This window comes from Poecilia latipinna, unplaced genomic scaffold, assembly GCF_001443285.1.
Source record: "Poecilia latipinna isolate Pla-1442-1.1 unplaced genomic scaffold, P_latipinna-1.0 Scaffold439, whole genome shotgun sequence".
In the NCBI taxonomy this organism is placed as follows: Eukaryota; Metazoa; Chordata; class Actinopteri; order Cyprinodontiformes; family Poeciliidae; genus Poecilia; species Poecilia latipinna.
In genome coordinates this window covers 302,107-325,332 of record NW_015113055.1, presented here as the reverse complement: position 1 = coordinate 325,332, position 23,226 = coordinate 302,107, and the positions used below count along the sequence as shown (strand labels likewise).

At 39.4% G+C, this 23,226-nt stretch overlaps 3 protein-coding genes across 7 annotated transcripts in view; all 3 read left to right on the top strand.

Annotated features, from left to right (window-relative positions):
- The first annotated feature begins 81 nt into the window (after positions 1-81).
- soat1 (sterol O-acyltransferase 1) lies at positions 82-6,913 on the top strand. Of its 4 annotated transcripts, none has more exons than XM_015038380.1 (16): positions 82-228; positions 640-779; positions 1,609-1,667; positions 2,263-2,411; positions 2,554-2,613; positions 2,769-2,876; positions 3,010-3,295; positions 3,410-3,488; positions 3,690-3,774; positions 3,861-3,906; positions 3,990-4,119; positions 4,214-4,311; positions 4,398-4,496; positions 4,612-4,747; positions 4,829-4,974; positions 5,509-6,913. In XM_015038380.1, exons 2-16 carry the CDS (start codon positions 641-643, stop codon positions 5,596-5,598), a joined length of 1,710 nt encoding a protein of 569 aa, XP_014893866.1. In that variant the 5' UTR covers positions 82-228; position 640; the 3' UTR covers positions 5,599-6,913. The 4 variants fall into 4 exon arrangements, with proteins under 4 accessions (XP_014893866.1, XP_014893868.1, XP_014893865.1 ...); XM_015038382.1 differs by having other exon boundaries at positions 601-779; XM_015038379.1 differs by having other exon boundaries at positions 82-232.
- A 2,273-nt stretch (positions 6,914-9,186) lies between these two features.
- The window catches only part of abl2 (c-abl oncogene 2, non-receptor tyrosine kinase), a 31,590-nt gene continuing 17,550 nt past the window's right edge, over positions 9,187-23,226 (top strand). The window contains exon 1 of one of the 2 annotated variants that reach the window (XM_015038370.1): positions 9,187-9,928. In XM_015038370.1, the coding sequence (XP_014893856.1) occupies positions 9,712-9,928 (217 nt within the window). In that variant the 5' untranslated portion in view covers positions 9,187-9,711. The remainder of the gene's footprint in view (positions 9,929-23,226) is intronic. The other variant, XM_015038371.1, reaches the window with a different exon arrangement.
- osbpl9 (oxysterol binding protein-like 9) overlaps positions 21,913-23,226 on the top strand; it is a 61,131-nt gene continuing 59,817 nt past the window's right edge. Inside the window, exon 1 of the mRNA XM_015038374.1 lies at positions 21,913-21,927. The gene's annotated coding sequence lies outside the window, so the exon portion shown is untranslated. The remainder of the gene's footprint in view (positions 21,928-23,226) is intronic.

Sequence of the window (23,226 nt, the reverse complement as noted above, 5' to 3'; positions counted from 1 at the left end):
TCTCACTCTTTTGAAACCCTGTTCCTCCCCCGCCGCCGTTGTTGGTGACGTCAAAAGGAGGAGAGATTTCGGCCAATCACCATCGGGGGTCCGGCTCATCATCTGGCCAGCGTGTGCATCATGGAGTGGGTGGGTGAACTCTCGTTGTCGATATTAGACAGAGACAGCTGCCTCCCTGTTCAGTAGCCAGGGGAAGCTTTGACAGCGAGGACCAGGCTGCGGAAGCGATTAAGTAAGTGAGGAAGTCGACATTTTTACATGTATGATAGGTGCCAGGTCGCCTGTGGTTGACCATAGAAGGCTAATTTGACTAGCTCTCTCATTCATACAGCAGCGATATTGTTTCAGCAGCAGTGAGCTAGGTTATGTTAGTTGTCCATTTGTAACTGCATGTTATCTTCCATAAGCTGGCGGAAGGTAATTAGTTAGCTATCTCTCTGTCCGCTGTTGAGAGGCTGCTCATGTGAGGGAGTGATTTCATTGTGAACTGAGTTAGCTTTGTCCGTCATTTAAAATCCTCCTCATTCCTTTCACTGGCATGTGAAGAGTAATGTATTTGCCAACTTGGCTTCTTTGTGGCATTTAACCTCTCCATTTCAGAGCTGCCTCAAATAAATCCAATCGTTTTTGCTTCTGTAGGATGGAAACCGGAGGAGAAAGTTTGCTCAGGTCCCGCAGCCGAACCGTCAACAATCCGTCTACCTTCCCAGACTTGGATGGAGGATCTAGTCCTGGAAGACATCCGCATGGGAATACCGATAACCGTATCACAAGCAATGGTGAGCAAATACCACGCACACACACACACACGCACACCTTGGGCAGATTGTGTAGGAGACACTAACCTCTGTTGCATATTTTTAGATGATTCACATCCTTCTTTTTAGCTTCAGTATATTTCCGCTAATGTTTTTTTAAAGACTGAACTGTGATGATCTGTTCCTCTTACTTTTGACCTTTGATACAGTTTTTGGTAGCATACAGTAGGAAGCAACAGTAGTCACACTACTTTACGACTTCAACAATGAAGTTTTTAAAGTTTTTGTTTCTCTGTTTTGATGCAAAACTTTACCCGTGTGGAAATAAATAAATTAAGAAACCGTTCTCATTGTGTATGTCATTCTAATATGTTTACACCATCCTGGTACAGTGAAAACGACAAACTAAAAACATTGTATTTCTTATGCATGCCATTTTCAAATGTATTTTTCAGGTTTTCACATGACATACATGGGTGTAGTGCTACTTCACCCATGCTGACATCAATAAAAGACCGAAAGTGTCAATCATCAGGCATCTGTGGATGCTAATGACCTACAGTAACCTTAACTAGAAGTTGTGACGCTTTGGGATGTACCGGTTTTGTTATTTTGTTTCCCCAACTCAAATTACTCATGGTTCCACTGAAAGGTCTTTTAGCTCAGCTGACTTTGATGATAACCGATTTGAAGGATTGCTCATCAGAAGCTTTGTTGATAATTGAACATGCCAAATGTAGGTCTGTCCACAGCACAAAGCTGCATTGATATTCCAAATGTGATTACCAAGTGGCTTATGCTGTTCTTTTTGTTTTTTAACAGCATTTATCATGTGTCATTTCAATTTCAGGGAAAATTGAAGTGGAGCATGTGATCAGCAAAAAGCTGCAACTAAAAAAGAAAGCAGAGGTTAGTTGGTTCAAGAACTACACAATATATTCAGAATCACCACATAAATGGGTGATTTTTTTTTTTAATTATTATTTTATTGCTATTACAAAGGACCACTTGGCTGCAGTATTTGGTTAGGCTTTTGTATTTCAGCTGCAATACATTCAGTTGAATGGACTTTGAGCTTGATGCCCTCACTTCTGAGCATCTATGAACCCTAATTGAGTCATTTGGGGATCATTTTGATTATCTGTGAACTTGGGTAAAAAAACAATATTGTGACTGAAACAAAGAACAGAAAGAGATCATTTGTATAAAAACTGACATTCAGTTAATTTTCTGCCTAATTTTTGTAAACCAGCTGGAGTGATGTCAAACCAGAGCAGAAATATACTGGAAGGATGATTACAAAAGATGTGTTCAGTTTGGCTAAAGGTTGGAAAAAGTCCATGACGCACTGATCTGATCCATTGCAAAACACTTGAAGCTATGCTGATTTAGTATGTCTGCCCTACTTTGTGAAAGTCCCAGTGACATACCGTGGAAGAATATCATCTCTTCTGTCAGTTTAAGCACCTAAGGAGGACTATGTGTGCTTTTTTTGTTTGGCTAGGGCCTGAAGAGTGACCTGATGCGTCAGTTTGAAAGCCAAGTCCATGATTTTATGGACAGTCTTATTGAAGAATCAACCAGCCTCGAGTCCACACCTCTACCTGCAGCCTTCTCATCTCCACTGTCGGACAAGGAGAGGAGCAAACTTGGGTACTGCATTTCCTCATCAACCTTGAACCTCTATAAATGTGCAGACCACTTTCCTTTTGCCCGTTTTCTTCTTGTCATGATAGTAACCCGCTGACAAGAAAATATAAATTTAGCCCTTTCTTGCCTGCTTTCCCTTCCGTAGGCACTTTCAGCCTCCTCATGGCCATGGGAAGCACTTTGTTACTCGGAGATCCCTGCTAGAGTAAGTTACATGCTTCACTATGCAAGTCATTCAAATGAGATTCTCTGTAATTTGAGTGCTGTATGGTAATTTGGTTTTCCTGAAGACTGCAACATGTTTTTTCAGGCAGCTGCACTGTGCAGCCCACTAGATTTATGGTGTGTGTTTTTCCACAGCGAGCTGTTTGAGGTGAACCACATCAGGACTATCTACCACATGTTTATTGCCCTGCTCATTCTCTTTATTCTCAGCACATTCGTGGTCGATTTCCTTGATGAAGGCAGGTAATACTGAATAATGTGAGCATTTGGTACTTGTGTTGAAAGACACCTTCATTTGTTTGTTCTTTTTTTTATTATTATTACCTAGACATCATAATAAACCATTTGCATGTTCTCTTAATCTCCTCTGCCTTAGGCTGGTCTTGGACTTTGACCTGCTGGTCTATGCATTTGGACAGTTCCCTCTAGTGGTGTGCACATGGCTTTGCATGTTCCTGTCCGTACTGCTGGTTCCCTACACCTTATTCCATCTGTGGTCACAAAGCCAGTCGGGCTCCCGTGGTCAGCAGAGGCTGTACACTTGGCTGTTTGGCTCTGCGTTCTTGCTCTACCAAGGCCTGGGTTTGGGGTTCCTCCCAACATTTGTGGTGGTGACCAACAGTTTGCCGCCTGCTTCTTGCTTCATCGTCACCATAGAACAGGTTGGTGTACTGGTGAAGGTTTGTTTTTTATTCTGACTGAAATGTTTACCTTCATATTCGGTTTCACATTTCGATGTGCATGTTTTAATCTTGGAATATTTCTCTTTTTTTCAGGTTCGCCTGATGATGAAAGCTCACTCCTTTGTCAGAGAGAATGTGCCAAGAGTCCTAGCCTGGAAAAAAGACAAGACAAGTATGTTGTTATTTCACTTAAGCTTAATTATTGTTGTGTAATTTATGTATTAATCCTGCTTTGCAGAACAGACATATTTATACTAAGGTGAATTATTAATATTATTATAATAAGATGAAATGTTTACTAGTTGGATGACTTCAGAAGGACTTGCGCTGGACTTATTGTCCCCTTTGTCATTCTAATTGCTGTCATTTATAGGCAGTGGACCTGTTGTTCCTCAAGTTTCCCAGTACCTCTACTTCTTGTTTGCACCAACTCTTATTTATAGAGACAAATACCCTAGGTAAACTGCCTTTCTTAGTCATTTGTCTAGTTTCAATAGTGGCTTCTTTCTAGAGCATAAAACAAATAATTTTTCTCTTCCACTAGAAACCCGGTGACCAGATGGGGCTATGTGGCCTCAAAGTTACTTCAGGTACTGAATTGTGCTTCTGTTGCATAACATTTGAAGCAAAAGAAAACTTTCTAACATTTCCGCCTCCCGTCAATGTTCCACAGGTACTTGGCTGTCTCTTTTATACCTACTACGTATTTGTGCGACTTTGCATCCCACAGTTTCGCAGCATCAGTCTGCAGCTGTTCAATCTGCGCGCCATGGTCCTTTGTGTCTTTAACTCTATACTGCCAGGTAAATTTTAATCAGATTTAAACTTTGTAATGAACTCTTGGCTTGAAATAATGAATTGTTGTGTTTTTTGGCTTTTGTTTTTTTTGGTTTGCAGGTGTTTTGGTTCTCCTACTGGGTTTTTTTGCCTTTCTCCACTGCTGGCTCAACGCTTTTGCTGAGATGCTTCGCTTTGCAGACCGAATGTTTTACAAGGTACTGCTGTCACCCTCTGACAGGTGTTACCCAAGTACTCAAGTTATTAACAAAATGTGCATTAATTTTACGATTGCACGTTATAGGACTGGTGGAACTCAACATCCTATGCCAATTACTACCGTACTTGGAATGTGGTGGTCCATGACTGGCTGTATTACTATGTGTACAAGGACTTCCTTTTTGTAAGTGGGTTTTATGTTAAGATCCAGAACATTTCAGCATGATGGCAAGTATTTTTAATGTGAATAACAGATGTAATATAGCATCCACTTCTTTTTTCTGTTACTGTCCTTCCAGATATCTCAGAAGCGTTTCCGCCCAGCCGCCATGTTTTTTGTGTTTACCGTGTCTGCAGTGGTGCATGAGTACATCCTTGCAGTCAGCTTCGGATTCTTCTATCCGGTGCTTTTCTGCCTCTTCATGTGCTTTGGAAGTAAGGGGGGAAAAAATAATGTGTAAGGTTAATTTATCTGGTTGTTTCCAAGCCTCTCCTTAATTTTTGTTCTTTCAACAGTGATGTTCAACTTTATTTTCCACGATCGAAGGAAAGGCCCCATTTGGAACATATTAATGTGGACGTCCCTCTTTCTGGGTCAGGGGGTCATAATGTGTCTGTACTCTCAAGAGTGGTATGCCAGACGGTACTGTCCACTCAAAGAGGTAACACCAGGACTTTGAGATTTTGCACTTTACCTTCCAGGTATACATTGCACATAACTAATTTTAATGGGATTTTATGATTAAGTAGACCGAAAATGTGTGTGGAAGGAGAAAAATATAGATGGATTTTCAAAGCTTTCCATCAATTTAGATTCATGGGGAGTGTCTGTGAACAGCATTTTATAATCCTTAACTCTAAATTATTTTAGGTCTGGACTTTGACTAGGGCATTTTAACATGTAGAAGCTTTGATCTCAACCAGGGCCCAGTCCAGATGCTATATCTTGCAACTTTTAGACGCATAGCTTTTCCAACACACCTGAATATATCATTTTCCTTGCATGGTTATTTTGGGCAACTTTGTGTTGGTCTACCTTCCCTAAATCCCAGTAAAAATATAAGTTAAGTTTGTGGTTTGTTACCCGGACTACAATAGAAGCAGTTTGAGAAGTATGAACAGTTTTTTGAGGCACTGTCGTTTTTTTAGCTGAAGTCTGAAATCAGTGCAGCTATTCATAATTGTTTCTGTTCCAGTCTTCGTTCCTAGACTTGCTGAAGCCTCGTTCGTGGAGTTGTCAGAGAGACCTAATGGCTGGACCCAATAAGATAAAATGGGACTACTGAGAGGAACTCCATCACCAATCAAGATGGACTCCATTGCTCTCCTCCCACGGTCATTCTTAACTTATTGCATTTAAAATTCATGAGTCCTACAATGTGTGAATGAATGTATTGGAGAGTATCTGCTGACATGCCAAAATCGCAACATCAAGAGTGCCTTATTTATTGAGTTTTCAACTGCCATTTCTCAACAAAAGTTCACACTTTTATGTAAAAAAAAATTGAAGCACAAACTTTAATTTTCTTTTCTTATGGGTCCATAATGCTTTGGGTCCACTGTGCAACCACTCCTTGTGCAAACAATGACATGGCAGCTCAATACAAACATTACACAATGAACACATTTTCTGCATGTGATGTAATGGTTAATATTTACTAAGGTAGTATGTTGTAACTTGATAAACTGTGAGTTATGCTACAAGAAATGACCTTATTTTTTATTACTACTTGGACCTTTTTTTGTTAAATGTTTGATATTTTGGAATTCAAACATTCTCACCAGATATCTCACTGTAAACGAGATATGGTGGTCTTTGTATTATTGGGTGACAGGATATTAGTGTTGTATTTAATTATTCACTTATTAAGCACAAATGAACTCTGTTCATCTACAGTGTCACAACAAGATGCTTTGGTCACTTTAACAATATTTTAGCAAAACTCAAAGTAAATACTTGGTTTACAAAATATTTAAGACATGAATGTTGCTGTAACTACTGATATTTTGCTGAATAAACTCAAATTATGTAAGTACTTGGAAGTAACAGACTATAGAACATGTTTACTATTTTGATATGCCTTGGTTGTAAGTATTTAAACCTATTTATGACTTCTTTGTGAAACAATTACTGTCAGAATTGCAGCTGGCTGCTTAACCGTCACAATGCAATATTGCAACTTGAAAACCACAAACAGGCTTGCATTTTCAGATTGTCTATTTTTTTTGTAATGAAAATCATTCAAAAACTGATTTCAGTTATCAGAGAAATGCCGTTTGCTAGTCCTTTGATACTGGAGTATTTTTTTTTTTTTTTTTTTTTTTTTTTTTCTTTATAAACTGCTTTACTGCAGCGATTGTGGGTTTGGATGCTTGTGAAACTTGAATTGCACAACGCAAAGTAGAAACCAGCAATGCAGAACTTGAGACTTTCACAAAGAAAGCTGGATCACCACAAGGTGGCACTCTAGTAAAAGTCTTAAACTGCTCATTTGATCAAGAACAGATTCCCAGGATTATTTGGATTCCTAATGTGTAATAAACAAGTAACAAGAAAAATATGTTTACATGTATGGATTAAAATATTTCAAGTTTCTACTCTAAATGTTTGGGGGTTTTTTTATAATGCCACTATGGGCTGCTAAGCTGTAAAATTATTGTTTGCAATATAAGTACATTTGAAAGCAGATTTGGCTACATGCCACTTTTGACTTTAATTTGATTATCAGTAGTCTTTAATCTTAAAATTGTAGACGTGTGAATTGTTCCAAATACAATAAAATTTAAAAACTAAAGAATTTCCATAAGTTTGTGCTTTTTAAATGCTATTTGCTGTGTAAATTTATATAAAACGGTTTTGTGCAAAAAATTTGGATTCATCTCTCATTCAGTATGATTGTGTACCTTCTGTGTTTGAAAAGGGTAGGAATTAGGAAATTGCAGATTTTTTTTTTTTTACATAATTTGCATTCCAGTACCTGAATTGTTTAAGCAACCTAACAATGTATAAGAAATTGATTGAACTCTACGGATGAGCCTGTGTTGTCTAAATCAAGTGGAAATTTATAAATTAAAATACTTTAATTTAGATCTTTTGTGATTGTAATACCAGCCGAAGGATGATGCGTTTCTGAAGTTCTATACCAAGTTGTTTTTTTGTTTTTTTTCATCAGATACATCTCATCTTCTGTGCAGACTTCGAATATAATTAGATACCAGTAGATAGTTTAGATAGTTTTTTTGGGGGGAGAAGCAGCCTCCACATATCCAGATTTTTTGAACGCAACCTGTTTCCCCTGTCTGATAGTGTCTCATTCTTACACGTAGATAGCTAAGACAGATAGACTTAGCTATCTATCCGTGCTACGGTAGGAACATCTGACAAGGTAGCACAGATAGTCAGAATACCAGACAGGTGTGTGTGTGTATATATATATATATATATACACTATATATACACTATATATACACTGCTCAAAAAATAAAGGGAACATTTCACTTTAATTTTGTGTGTGGCTCCAAATCCAGGCCTCCATTGGTTAATAAATTTGATTTCCATTGATGATTTTTGTGTGATTTTGTTGTCAGCACATTCAACTTTGTACAGAACAAAGTATTCAATGAGAATATTTCATTCATTCAGATCTAGGATGTGTTATTTGAGTGTTCCCTTTATTTTTTTGAGCAGTGTATATATATAAAACCCGCCACGTTAGCTCTGGTTTCGGAGCTCTATGTGAACCGCAGGAATAACTTGTAGTCCAGTGCAGAAGATTTAGCGCATCATGCAGAGCCGGTCCAAGGCTGTATGAGGCCTGGAGCAGAGTTTGATCTTGGGGCCCCTTTTGTCGCTAAAAAACATCAGCACCTCTAACAGCTTCTGTGTTAGATTTAGTGAAATCCTGGAGAGGGGAGTAAATTGGTCAACCTAAAAAGCAACAAATTATAATTGCAGTTTACTAATTTGTTTTTATGAACAAATAGAACTCAAACTCAGAGATTAAACTCAACATCAGATTGTAGCAATGGTAACAAAACAATCTATGAATATTGTTCTTTGAACTTTTACTAAGTAAACTTGTCAGCTCCTTAAAATCTTAAATTTAAATGTTAAACAATTTAAAATCTTTTAATTTATGTATGCTGAAACCATTAAATCAAATTCAGCAGCATTGATAATCTCAATCAAGAAATTTTACATTTATATATCTGTGGTCTATGTTAAAATATTAGCATTTATGGGGCCCCTGAAGTCCTGGGGGGCCTTATGGAGCTGTTGACTTAATTTGGACTAAACAAATAATTGATTTTCATTTTAATTGTATTTTTTGATTAGTTGTTTTTAAGACTAGTTGTGGGTTTATATAGTGGTTTACTGGCGATGTTTTCCCGTAACATAATTACCCAGTAATATTTTTACTTTTCCTGTATCTTTTAATACAAAAACACGATGGACAGCCTCCTCGGCGCCCTGACCACTGGGCTTAGCAAGTTTTCTGGGGGAAACCCTGATCTGTCTGTGTAATTTCAATAAAAAACCTCTTTCACTCATCTGATACTATTTCATTCTTACAGATATCTCTGTATTTAAAATATTTTTTAAAAGGTATGATATTCTCATAAAAGGATTAGTGCAAACATCTGCGATAGCTTTTCATTTTAAATGGATAGGATGTTCTGATGAAGGAAGTGATATTTTTGTGTTTTTGTCATGTATATAAATTGTTCCAAAGCTATGCTAAGCATAACTCCTAAGCTTCCACTTCAGTCCCATCACTCAAATAATGTTGTACAATATATTTAACATTAACACAACCCGCTATAGTTTTCGGTTTGTAAAACATGATTCGCAGCAGTTTTGGACGCGTAGCACTGACTGACAGACTTAGCTATCTATCCGTGCTACGGTAGGAAAATCTGACGAGGTAGCACTAATAGTCAGAACACCGGTGTTTGCGCTGGAGCTGACAGGGGGCCGAGGCGAGCCCCCCGCCTTGTGCAACACATCCTTCTATTCTGCGGTAAAGATGGCGGCGTCAGAGGGGGCGCGCAGCGGCTCGACAACGGGAAAACGGCTCTGATTCGATCCACTTTGACTGCTTAAACTCTTCGGAGAGCTTTCGTTACTCCTCATAAATCATCTGGACCACCTGGATAGAGAAAATCGCTGGCACACGCCAGGGTTGTGATTTTATTGTTAGAGGCAGGCTGGGTGGGTTTCACTGGTAGCTGCTATCCTTAGCCGAGCCAGCTAACACGGGCTAGTTCACGTTCGTGGAGAACACCGGAGAGAGGATTCGGGCTAGGCCGCTGCAGCTTGGGGGAATGTGAACCGTAGGGACACGGTGGGGGGAGGTTTGCTTGCTTCGTCCCAAACGTCCTCACGCAAAAGTACCGGGATGGGACAGCAGGTTGGCCGCGTCGGTGAGGTTACATCGACCGGACTCCAGCCGCCACAGCCCCACGCGCCACAGCCACACCAGGGGAAGGGGAGCCGGGGGAGCGTCACCGGGAGGAGACCCCGGGAACCCGGCTGCAGCACTATGATACCGCCGGTCAGGACAACCGTGGCCAACCCGCCCGACCCAGGGATAAATATATTCACGCAGCATTCAGGTAAAGAGAGAGCCATATTTGTAAAGGTGTGGGTGGGTGTTTTTTTTTTTTTTTAACCCACATATTTCTTTGCTGCTGTTAAATCACTGCTAGCATTTCCATGCTATTTGTCAACGACGCCTTAGCGGAACTAGCCTTAGGGTCCAACCTTAGCTTTAAATACATCCTCTATTTACTTCTGCTTTTATCTATTGTTTTTTTGTAAGTGTGAACCTTAAGCGCGTTGTTCCAGCATAACATAATAAGGCATGTGGTCTAATGATCCTCAAAGCTTGTGAAAACAGCTATAGTAGTAGGTCACTGCTTTCTGCTGTAGGATGTTCGCCCCTGCAGTTCTTCGGATATCTGGTTGGGAAACACTGATTATTGCTTCCGGAGGTTGACATGCAATTCCACTCCATTTAACACACAATAGGATCCACATACCGCAGGCTTGTATTACAATAGACAGCAGTTTCCAAAGGGTCACTTGATAGTGCTTAGTTACTTGGTAGAACTGATGCCAAGTTTTATCCAAGTAGATCAATAAAGCTAGATTTTGTGAAATCAAAGATTAAAGCTTTCCAAATATTATGTAATGCGTCTTTGACACAAAAGGCCACATTCTTAAACTGATTTGAGCAAAGGTAGTTCCGGTCATCTGACTCGAAGCCACAGTTTTTCTGTCATAGTTCTGCCTGAAAGCTGTTTTTGTTCATTGGCAGTGAAATCTGCAGATCTTATCTACAGATGCACTGTTCAGGCCTTTCCTGGTTGATGCAGAGTTCCAGTTTTCGTTTAGGTTTAACCTTCTGATTCTCTTTTTCTTAGTGACTACACTAAGAAATATCAAAGTGAAAAACATTGTTCCAGGTCTTCGGTAGAGGTCTTGGTTTTGAATCTTACAGAAAATTAGTTACAAGATTGGTCCCCGTTTATGTATGAAGATGTGTCTGTAACTTTTATCTGGTTTATTTTAATCTTTAAAACTGTACATTAGACTCCATGCTGATGGTTGTTGCACTTGTGGAATAAATATTGTTTTAATTTTGAGTTTACACTCACAAAATAAGTTGTGGGAAAATATTTTCTTTGTAGGTGATGTTTGTTCCATAGAGCTGATCAGGTGGAAAACTGTGATTCTGATCTCTGGCTAACTCATTTCTGCATCTCTAATCTACAGGATTTTCTCTTTGAACTCTAGAAAAGTGGTGAAACGGCTTGATCTTTTCACTCTGTGTTCTGCCTTGTTGTTCTAGGCTTTTAAGTGAGGATGGCAAAATATCTCCTGCATGATCATCATTTCATACAATATGTACAGTGTTAGTCTTAACATCCTCCCAATAAATTTGTTAGCACATTTTGAGGATTCAGCCTTTTCGAGTGACATGTTTCTTCAAATAAATTATGGTAACTTCATGTAAAATATGTAAAAAGAATAAGAAAATTGGCATAATTTGTCTAGTTTCCACTGATGACCCAGCCAATTAGGACACACAGAAAGTACAACCTTTGGGAGTGGAAAGCATTTTCAGTTCTTGGCTCTCAGAAGTCACAGTCCTCTCAGACAGCCAGACAAGCCCGAGGTCTCTGAGTGTAGCATGGCTCGCTGTCTGCACTGTTGTGCTTTCTCCCATGTTGAGGCGAGAGTGGCCTTTTTATAGCTACCAGGATGCTGTCACACAGCTCCTCTGCAGAGAGACTGCAACTCTTCAAAGCACACAATAATAGAACAAAGGCTCTTTAAGTGGGGAAGCTTGCTACTGTGCACTGAGGCCTCCAATGCGTATCAAGCTAATGTTGTATTCTGGTAGTCTATTGGTGTAGCTGTGATGAAGCAGCATCCCGTCCATCTTTGCAAGTGACAGCAGTTTCTATTTGAGCTATAGCAAATAATACATGTTTTTTGGGAGTTTTTACTGTTAGTTTGTCAAGTTGCAGTTTAGATTAATTGAAAACACTTGAATAATTCTTCAATTCTGCACTGATGGAAAGCTTTGAAATGTACTAAATTAAACTCTGCTTACTACTAACAGTTAACTCTTTGGCCTGCGTACAAACTGTTTATCCTATCTGTCACTGTTATCATTTTCTTCAATCAAATTCTCAAAATGCAGCTACACAAAATGCAGCTGTTTTAAAATGGGTGAATGCTTCTTCAGTGCTCTCTTAACTACTTCCCTTTTCACTTCAAAATAAGAGTCTTTATGACCTGTCATTACACCCTGCCCCTGACTCATCTTGTCCAGTTTGATCTGTGTGTGGTGTTGGCTGATGATACAGCTACACTCTCTCCAAAGTGTTAAATTATTACAAACCCTGAATTTACAACTCTTGCACTATAATTGCCAATAAATACCGGAATCCAAGCAGCCGTTTACCAAATATGTCAGTGCACGCGATTTTCAAGACCTACTTTATTTTGTGTTTTTTACAAAAATTAACAACTGACCATACACTAAACCAGAGGTTCCCAAACTGTGGGGCGCGCCCCCTAGGGGGGGCGCCGTGTCATTGCAGGGGGGGCGCGGGAAGCCGTCTGGATGAAAAAAAACAAAACATGAACACTGTATGCGCTGGGTTTTTACCTTAGAATGGCCAACTCTGTTATTCCTATGTCAATTTGATACAGTAGAGGCTTCCACACTTCCCATATTTGTGTCCTCTGTCACTTTTATCAGCAGTTAAAACTGTTTAATCCGTTGTTAACTTGTTGTAACCTGTTTTTTCGAGCCGCCGTTAAACGCAACATGAGCGCTACGACGCTCGCGCTGGGTTTCCACCTGTGAAGGAGACTTGCTGCTGCTGTGCGGAGCTGCGTAGATTTGTGTTAGAATCACGGCAGCAAACCAGCAAAACGCAAAGAACTTTTCACAGTTTTCCCCCAAACTAACAGACTGTTGAGTAAAGCTGTTGGATGCAGGTAATGTTAGCTAAAAGATGACTAGCTAACATCAATACAGAACCTTTAGCTTAACAAGTACCTTATAGGCTACCAATGTTGGTGTCTATTTTCAGCTACGTACATTCATTTTGCCCCCAAAAACGTCGATGCTCCCCCCACCCCTCTCCCTGAAAATGTTTGGAAACCACTCGGGGGGTGCAGAAGAAAAAGTTTGGGAACCACTGCACTAAACTAATTTTGCTGCTCAAACTCTTAACATGAGTGAAAACTTAAAACAAGGTCATGCTTTCTGGCATTCCCAGCGTGAAAGCATGACCTCGTTTCCTGCTCGGGTTTACATCGGTTTTTACTCGGCTCTTCTTCAAGTCAGTGTCCCTGTCTTCTCGTTGCGTTTACCTGTAAAGACAGACAGGTCAGCTCAAAACCACTGAGCTAAACAAGGACAGACGAAGAGCAGACCGCCTCTGTGCTGAATCAAACGGAGCCAGTCAGACGGCACCCTCTTGGCGAATTGGGTCGATTGTTATTGGTGGCTCGTGGGCCGCGACGTATTGATGGTTTCGTTCCTTTTTGCATCGTCAGGATTTCACTCATCTCTGAACTCATCATCTGTATTTAGGTACTCTCTCTGGATGGGTTGCAATTATGGCATAAAATAAAACACTTATATGGTAGAGGATGGGTTTTCCTTTTTTTTTTGCTTGAAAAATAATCAAAAGTGATTATGATTTAAACAGATCATAGAATTTAGGGCAGCTGAGTGGATTTTCATTTTTAGGCTCTTACTACTGAGCAGCACTACACTGTTAAGTCTGTTCAGAGGAGAAGAGAGGTTCCTGGATCTGGGTTTTAACAACCTAAGCTGATTTGCATCGTGGGTGAAATTAGATTAGTGGCAAATCCACTTTTCTGTTGACTCTATGGCCTGAAGCCCCAACTATTAGGATACGTATAGCAAGCAATGTAGAATTAAGGAAGGGAAATATCAAACAGATCACTGGCGACTGGGGAGATTTTAATGGACTTTATTGACCATTTTTTTTATTGATATTGTTTTAGACTGTTAGGTGTCCTTTTATCCACACCTTATCTGTCATTAAACTGTGCCACCCACCCTCCTCTGGTTAGGAGTGATTAGAAATTAGGGCAAATCAGTCCAACTGATGAAATTGGAAGCAGAAGAATAAGTGTTTCTCACTATGTAGACACTTGCAACATGATGAAATATGACTTATCTTTTTCTATGCAAGGCATGCACTGGTATTAGTTTGTTGTTAATTAAGTCTTCATACCCCCTGCAGGCTGGCTTGCAGTGTGCAGGAGCATGTACATAAGAGGAAAAACTGCTATTTGATGTTTCTTACAGACAGAAAAAACATCTGCTCACTCAGAAAGTTTCTCTGAGTGAGCAGAGACACTTTAAGACACTTTATCCAGTATGACTGTGATTTTAGTGTTTTTAAATTGTAACTTCTTAAAAGCTCTGCATACCTTGATACTGCTGACCAGCTGAAGTTCACACTATTGTACCCTTTTGCAAGTTTTTAACATAATGATGACATAATGATCATGTCTTTTTCTGGAACCAACTACACATTGCATTTCAGTCCTTCATTTGAATCCAGGTCCACCAGCCAATCAGGTCTTCATGTACACCTTTTTAAAACCTGGCTGCCCGAATTGGCATCAATTCTGAATTTAATAATAAAAATATGGTAACACTTTAGTTGACAGGGTCTGCATAAGACTGACATGTCACTGTCATGAACATGACATAACGCCTGTCATGAACAAGGAGTCTTTATGAATGTTTATGACTGTTGTTACGAAGTGTCAATCGGTAAATAATGACACTTTTAATGCAAAGTTGCTCTAAAAGTTGCTTTGAAAGTCCATTAAAAGTGCCAACTTTGCATTAAAAGTGTCATTATTTACCGAATGACATTTAATGACAAAAGTCAGAGACATTCATAAAGACTCCTTCATGTTTATGTCAGATGTGATGTCATGTTTATGACAGTGTCATGTCAGTCAAATAAAGTGTTACCAAAAATACTCCAGACCTCATGCTAAAAAATGCTATAAATCAGAGTTTAGCTGATTTGCAGCTAATTGAACTAAATAATGGATACACAGTTATTTTAAGTTTTAAGGTTTACCTCTTTTAAATGCTGTAATGTTTTACCGAATGCATCCTGTAGCATCTCAGCCCCAGTTACAGCCTTAAGCCTTTGCATCTGCTATCAGTCGACTCTAATCGGTAGTTCCCAGAACTGCAGATCCTAGTGTTGGTTTGTTGGCTTCCAACACTATAGCTTTTTTTTTTTTTATCATTAAAGAGTTGGGATTAATCAAAACACTTAATGATTGGCTGTGCAGATGGTATAGCAGTGCTTCCATCTGTCACCCTGAAAACACTCAAGGGTTTTAAACTTCGCTGGAGAGTCTAGCCAAATTATTTGTAGTGGCCTCCAGTTTTCACTCTTACACTGTGGTAGTGTTTCAGGGCAGGAGTTAGATCCAGGGAGAGAGAGAGAGAGAGAGAGAGAGACGGTCTCAGTGCCAAGCCTGTTAAGCACTGGTTTGCTTCCAGGATGAGTACTCTACTGTTGGCATTATCACTGCTCTTATCTTGTGGGTTGCAGGCTGAAGACTTGGCTGGAAATGCACTCTTGCATTAACTGTCGCATACATCCACAAAATCACACAGACAGTTTTGCATGTTCTTTAACTCCTTACAGTCTTTTTTTGTTTTTTTGTTAAGGAACATGTAAAATGGTGCAGCTTTTGTTGAGGATTATCCAGCAAGTCCGGCTTCTAATAATCATCCAACAAGCTGATCAGTTGGAAACCCTTTAATCCGGTCACTGTGTGGCGTTACTGCGCTCAAATGTTCAGTGAGATGCTTGTGATTATTCTAACATAGAAAAGGCTGTAATTTTTTTATATATATCATTAATTTTAAAAGTACTGGAGATGTATAAAGAGCCATCCTTGCTTCAAAGTAATAATTCCCACCTTTCCATTTTCTACAGAAAACATTATGCACATTTTTGAGTTTAATAAAAATCTGTTGAAAGTTATGGACTTGCGCTTTGCTGCATGAATAGGGATGACCTTGTATTTCTTTCTTTTGGGCTCAAAGCAACTACCTCAAAGAACCTGAACCACATTTTTTAATGTTTTATAGTGCACGGAAATATAATCTGTTAAAATTGGAATTGGCAAGTCAAGCCTCAAAGATCATCAGAAATCTGTGTAAATTAATAAATAGTGCTTGAAGATAAAGTGAACTTATCTTATTAAAATGTGAGCTTGATCAAGGTAGAATAGTGGTATTTTTGCACATTCACAAAGAAATTGTCCAGAAAAGGTCGGGTCGGTGCTCTTATCTGAATTAGCTTGACTCTAGTTTGGTGATTTGAAACTAGAATAGTGCAAGACAAAAGTGAAGTGAAGAATCTTTGCTTGGCAGAATCCACATGCAAGATCAATGTTTTAGACTAGGGAAAAAAAAAAAACATGCCACCATTCCCCTCACCCCACCCTTTTTTTGTGCTTTAATCTCTTTAACAGAAAAATCTGAAATGATCATAATTTGAATCAGCAGGTTAAGCCTCAAAGAAAAGGCAACGACTAAAACCTCATCCGTGAATCTTTTCAGCTTTTACTCCAAGTAAGTGTGATTTATTTAATCACCTAAGCAAGATGATGGAAAGTACTCTTTTACTTTACAGCTTGAGGCGTCTTAACTGTGTGATTAATTAAAGGGAAAGAGTTCGCCTTTGGCTCCATTTTTTTTTTTTATGTCGTTACATACAGATTGATGGCTTAGAAAAGCTTCACTGCAGAGTTTGGAGATGCGTAACAAGGTGCGGAGCATTCCTGCTCAGCCCTTGAATTAAATGTACTGTGGTGAACACTCCTCTCTCTACCTGTGGGGACATGGCACGGTGAACACCCCACGCACTGATGATTCTCTAGGAAGAGAGGAGGGCTTGTCATGTTGCCAGGATTTTTCAGATTTTCAGGAAAGAAGATGATCTGGCATGACGCATTAAAGTTGGAAGTTCTATTATGTTTTGGACTTGAAATCTTGGTGCGGTGTTGGAGGTAAGAGGGGGAGGAGGGATGGGGCAGTAACATAACAGAGGGTATTGGGGAGGGTGGGGTGGCTCAAAACGGGATATTTACAGGAAGATACTAATACGGGAGGACAGCTGGAGAGGGAGGTAAAATATGGTAGTTTCCTGGAAAATCGGGAGACATGACAGGTATGATTATATTAGGAGAAACTAAGCACATGTTTGCTGAAAATACATTGTATTTGAGGGCTGAAAAAAATCCCTCAAAGGGCTCAATTACAAACATCTTTTTTAGGATTGTCTTGAGGCAAAGCATCATGTAATTCGCAGGACTGGAAGAAGATAAGGATTTCCATACATTTGAGCTTATCTCAAGTTTGGGCTTGTTGTAAATGATTATTTTAGTAATCTATAGCTTATTCTGACAATCAAATAAAAATTTTGATAAAATTAAATGTTGGTAAATACTGCCATGACAGCAATATTAATATCGGATATCAACATCGGCCCAAACTTTTATATTTGTGCATCCCTAACAATTACTTTCCTGTAGTTTAGAAAATTAGCTTATAACGATAATAGTTCACTTTTTAACTTAACCTGGACAAAGTTGCACAAAAATCTGAAATTAGATTCAGTGCATCCATGCGTCATGGTAGTTATTTTAAGGATCCCTATTGGTCGCCCGAAAAATGGTAAACACGCAGGCATTGTGCGTTATGCTGCCAGCACTTAGCATTCATTAACAACTCATGGGTGGAAGTAGGAGCGTTACTCATCATAAATAATCTCCCATAAGGAACATGGTGTGCTAAATGGTAACGCGTAATTTAACGAAGCTTAGAAGCATATCAGTTTAATTATTGAGGTGCTTCATTTAAGGAACCGCTATACCCATAATATCCAGTAAATAGGACAGAACATAGCAGTAACTTGGACCATAAGTAAAACTTGTACGTTATGTAGATTAATTATATACAGAGTGATTTTGTCCTTTTAGCTAATGAAAATCCATAATTCATTTCCATAGAGGGTTAGCAATTAAACAAGATAATTTAAAAAAGAAATGTTAAATGCAGAACGTTGGTCCATTGAAAAGTATGTTCTTGAATATCCCCACTCAGTACTTGGTCGGGTTTGTTTTGCATTAATTACTGCATCAGTGTAGTTTGCCATGGATTTGATCATTCTGTTGCTCTACTCGGGTGATAAGGAAACTTGGGTTGCTTTATTTACAACCTGTAGCTCATTTTGAAATTGACTTAGCTTTCCAATCTTCTCACATTCTGCGGGTGCCCCTGGCACCTGTGCACCTTTTTCTTCCACACTTTTTCCTTCCACTTAACTTCCCACCAATACAGTTAAGAGATTATCTGACATTGCATTCATAGATATATCGCTTATTGCGACAGACCAAAGCGGATGGAGGGCCCCAAGTCATAATGTTTGAACTGGAATGAGGTGTCAAAAAAAAAAAGAAAGATTTACAATAATTATCTACAAAATTGCACAACGCAGTGAAACATGTATCTTTACACAGATTATCTCAGTCTGAGAGAGTACACTAGGTTCTGTTTATTACTGCTGATGTGTTCTGATAATTAGGCCATGAGTTAGTGAACAACCTTCAAATTGTTTTGGTGTCAGTGCGGTTCAGTTTGCTTGTAAAATGCTAACACGTCACAGATATTTCAAGATACTTGCTAGACGAATGAATCCAGTTCATGTCTAAAAATATGTAAGTAAATCTGTCCAATGCGGTCGCATAAACATATTAACACTGTAACTGCACAGATTCCAGTTCAGTCACTTGTAATATAATGTAGTCAAATTTAGATTAGAATGCAAGTTGGTAAAAAAAAAACTTTTCTAAGGAAGCCAAATGAATTACGTCAACTTACTGGCTTTGTGGTAATTTCTTCTGCTGAGCAAAGCATATTTGACAGTGGAAAGGAACAACTGTGATCAGCAGATCCAGATGTGAGCTGGCAAAGAAATATTTTTAGAAATTTTGCGACATATTTGTTTTTAAATTACAAATGGAAGAAGTTTTGAACTATCAACTAAACTGTTGGACTCTGACAGTTTAGTTGTCAGTCATTTGAGTTTGGCACCTTGTGTGAATTTAACTAAAGCTCTTATTGCTACAGGTGTCCTCTTATCACCTCTCTGGATCAATTTAAGACCAAGATGGCTGTTGGCTCTAGTCTCCCAGGAGGACTTTGTATTATAAATAAAAAAATTGTGAATTGACTGTAGATGATGCAGAGATATGTTGTGCATTAATGTTGTTGTACTATGTTCTGATTTGTTCTGCTTGTGGATTTGAAAACTGGACCTTAAGAAAAAAGTCTATCTGCTATTGGATGCTTCACCAAATAATTGAGAAATTGTTGCTGGGACTACTTGTTAACTAAAATATTCATAACTACAGCCTTGTTTATTTTAAACTAACCTTTGTGAGATCTTGGAGGAGTTCATTTTGGTTTAATAAACATATTAAGCTTTACATTATATGTAGAAATACCGGCAGTCTGTGTGTATAAGCTGAGTGGGTGAGGGTTTTTTTCCCTGTAAGTCATCATATGCTAGTCATACACTCTGCTGTCGTATAAAGGAGCACTTAGCTTTGTTTCCAGCACACACAGAGGGGAAGCACTTAAAGCCCATTACTAAGCCATAACAGGCCCAGAGAGGGGCAGCCCGGCGAGAGCCGGCTCCTGTTCTGATCCACTCCTGGAGATTTGCTCTGCCCCATAGGTCACGGCTGATATGTCTCTCTTCTCTGGCTTTTTTTTTGTGTATTAACTTGTAGACAGTCGACGTGACGACCATCCAAAGGGCCTGTGTGGTCATGTGCAGCTATATGTTTTGTTTTTTTTCCAGACAGGTTTGCAACATCAATGAGGGAGTTGTGAGTCTGCTCTAAGAAAGTCGGTGAGAAATGTAGAGGACATGTGCATACAGGTTTGGATGTGATGTTCATGCAGATCTCTAAAAAGTCTGCATGAACATCACAGTTATTTCCACTGTCTGTATTCCTAAGATATGTCAGCTTCAGAATGTTATGTAAGTTTTCAAATTATAAGCATGAAGTAGTTTTTTTTTTTTGTGAAGTGGCTTAATGGAGACTATTGTCCTTTGTCTGATGCTGTTTAGCAACAACTGACTTCCTCTCAGTCGCTCTTTGTTTATCCGCTTCCCAAAATGCAAATGGTAATCTCATAGGGACTGTGGCAAGGTAATTGAAACCAAATAGTTTTTCTTTTTGTGCTTGTTTATTTTGGTTGCTCCATTTAACATTTGCAGAGGGTTTTGTCTCATTCTGAAGCTATTTTTTGACAATGTGTTAAATCACTTTGTTCATGTTGTCTGCTGGTCAGTTACTGGTAGCTTTTTGTTTCACTTGGTTATTAAATTCATATAACCAAACCTTTTTAGCTCTACAAAGGTCACATTGCTATCTGCATTTTTTTTTGAGTTTAGCAAAAATCAAATAACAGATAAACATTAAGGACACATGGTTTTACATATAAGAATAATACAACACAAGTTTTCAGTTTGTCCGTCAGTTTATGTGTCACACAAAGAGGCAAAACCAGAATTAGCAATTTGTACAAAAAGGAAACTAGAAATTTTCATCACCCAGTATAAACCTACGCTTTTTTTTTTTTTTTCTTTTTTTTACTGGCACAGTTTTAGCTGTGGAAATGCAACAAAACACAGACATTTTTTTAAAAAATGAGCAAATTTGCACAAAAAGTAAAAAAAGGAATCTAAAACTGCTGTTGGATTGTTTCTTGCCACACGTTTTTTTGGCATAATCAAAACTTTGTTTTCCATGTCTCTAAACTTTTAGAAGTAAAGTACACTTTGTGAAACATCAAGACCTGTAATCAGGACTGAAAGTTAACATTTGTTTTCACTACCACTGAAAAGACGCTGAGAAGAAAATCAGTACCAGTCACTCAAACCACAAGATGATTTAGAATATTTTTTTTGGTAATATTTGTCTGGGATACATTAGAATACAACTTTAACTGTTTTGAGGTAAAGTCTTAGTCTGTTGTTTTGTTCTATAAAGGAAACCCAGCAACATAAAGTACTTTAGGGTTCTGTCATGAACCAAATTAAGAATATATATTTCAGTTTGTATTGTTGTTAAGGTTTTACAGTTATTTCCACTGATAGGTTCCTGTAATCAAGTGGTACATTTCAACGGTCCAATAAAAAATATAGTTCAGCTCAAATAATTTTTGTTTTTTCAAAGCTCTAAAAATGTTTCTCCAAGTATTTCTGTAATAAAAAAGTATTTTTATAGTTTAATATGAAAATAAAGAAACAATGCAAGAATTTGGCTTAAAATAACTCAGTTCACACATTTCATCAGTCTTGCAAATTACATTTGTATTTTTTTATTTGTATTAACAGCAGCCTACATTTAGTCATCTCAGGGGTTTTTGGAGAACCATCTCTGTTCCAACAGATAATTATTATGTCATATCATCATGACAGAACTTGAACTAAAACACCAAAAGCTTTATCTTTTATTGTCTACAAACCCTCTGACTCGCCACAGCACCTCCCTGAGCGTCCTCAGTCTCATGCGTTTCCGTCCCACCTATATTTCTCTTCTACATTGTCGGTATATGAGTAAGTGCTCGGATACGATAAGACCTGTCCATATAGGCTTATGGAACGTCTTGTGTATGTGGGTCTCATCCGCAACATTGTCTCTGGGTTTTTGTTCAGGCTTCCTGCAGGCGGCCGACCGATTATCTCAGCGCCACAATCACTATGTGGAGAGTTATTTCTGGATGTCTTTGCTGCCATGTTTTCTTCTCGAGCAGCTAAAAATACACCCTTACCTCTCCACTCTGTGCACTTCACATACAATCAGTATTGTTTTTGATTAGGGTGTCTAAGTGATGCCGGTGTTTCAATTCTTTTCCCCATGGCTGCTGCTTGGTGGAGTGACAGTTTTATTGGCACTGGGAGGCACCAACAAACAGCTGCAGGGACGGCCGGGGAAACCGGTGTCGGCGCTGATTTGTGCGAATGCGATGCAGGTATGCGTCTCTGCGTGCTATGTGTGCTTTGGGAGCAGGGTCACCTCTGTCGCAGCTGTCCTGCGCGAGCCGGCCTGGCATTCCTCTCAGACTCGCGAGCACCCTCTCTGCTTTGCTCAACACAATGCTGTGGTTTCTCCACAACACACACACAAACGCACACGCCAAAGCACCCGGGCCGACACACGACAAACCTCACGCAGGCCAACTGCGCCCTCAATCAAACGTTTCAGCACGTTGGATACCAGTTAGGAGAAGGTGAATAGCATCTTGCTGCTAATCTGTTTTAGTATTATTCAAAATTAAAATTAAAATGAAGAAGTCATTTAATGTGGCTAAGTAATCTGCGGCAGAGCTTTTGGCTAAACCTTTTTTTCTTTCTGTGATGACTTGAATTTATATTCTTCAGATTGGGGCCTTTGACAGCTATGACTGGCACAATATCAGTATATCATTAAAACATTCCTGAGAAGAGTGATGCGATATGTAGTGTGTAACGGGAGCAGCTCAGACAGTTGGCTTGGCGTGGCTGCAGCAGTTGCAGGCGTGTGCAACACACACACACACACACAAACACACACACACTGAGAGAACAAAGCGTGGGTCAGTGGTACCTCTCCCCCCCCAGAGGACCAGCACCAGCCATCTGCCGTTGGACGCAGCCCCACTTCAGGCCTTATACACTCTTACATGTGCGCACGCTAACCACACTGAGCTCAGTTTTCCCAAGTCTGCACCCCCCGCCCCAACCTCTGTGCACACATGCTCCCCTCAACCACACTTGGTTCAGCACCCTCCCTCTGCCACTTTCTGCCTCTCTGAGCGCATTAGACTTCAGATGCCACAAGTCATGGTTGTGCTCTCCACGTGGACCTTAGAAGTCTCACTGCTCCCGTGGCACATTAAAGCTGGAGAGGAGGCCGATAATCACCGCTGTAGTGTCGGATGTTTAGACGTCCTGATTCAAGGACGTCTGGAAATAATTTCTTTCACACAGGGTGCCGTTGAGCTTCACCGTGAACAAGATGATCTAGAGGAGTGGCTCCCGCCTGTAACTTTGTAAGAAGGCTGTTAAAACCCACCTTTTTTTTTTATTTTTATTTTTTTACATGGATTAGTAGCTGATCACAACGAAACAGAGGATGTACTGGGAATTGTGGCTGAGCCAGGTCACGGCCACTGCAGCGATGCAGTGTATGCTCCTTCAGAACAAAGGTGGGCAAATGCTGTGTAGATGTGGTGACACCGATGAGACATTGA

What these genes read in the sequence shown, in the direction of transcription:
- soat1 (XM_015038380.1), top strand. Translation starts at nt 641, where the DNA reads ATGGAAACCGGAGGAGAAAGTTTGCTCAGGTCCCGCAGCCGAACCGTC. An exon ending in AAGGAGAGGAGCAAACTTGG is followed by an intron (nt 2,412 to 2,553) that starts GTACTGCATTTC and finishes TCCCTTCCGTAG; the next exon opens with GCACTTTCAGCCTCCTCATG. An exon ending in GGTACTGTCCACTCAAAGAG is followed by an intron (nt 4,975 to 5,508) that starts GTAACACCAGGA and finishes TTTCTGTTCCAG; the next exon opens with TCTTCGTTCCTAGACTTGCT.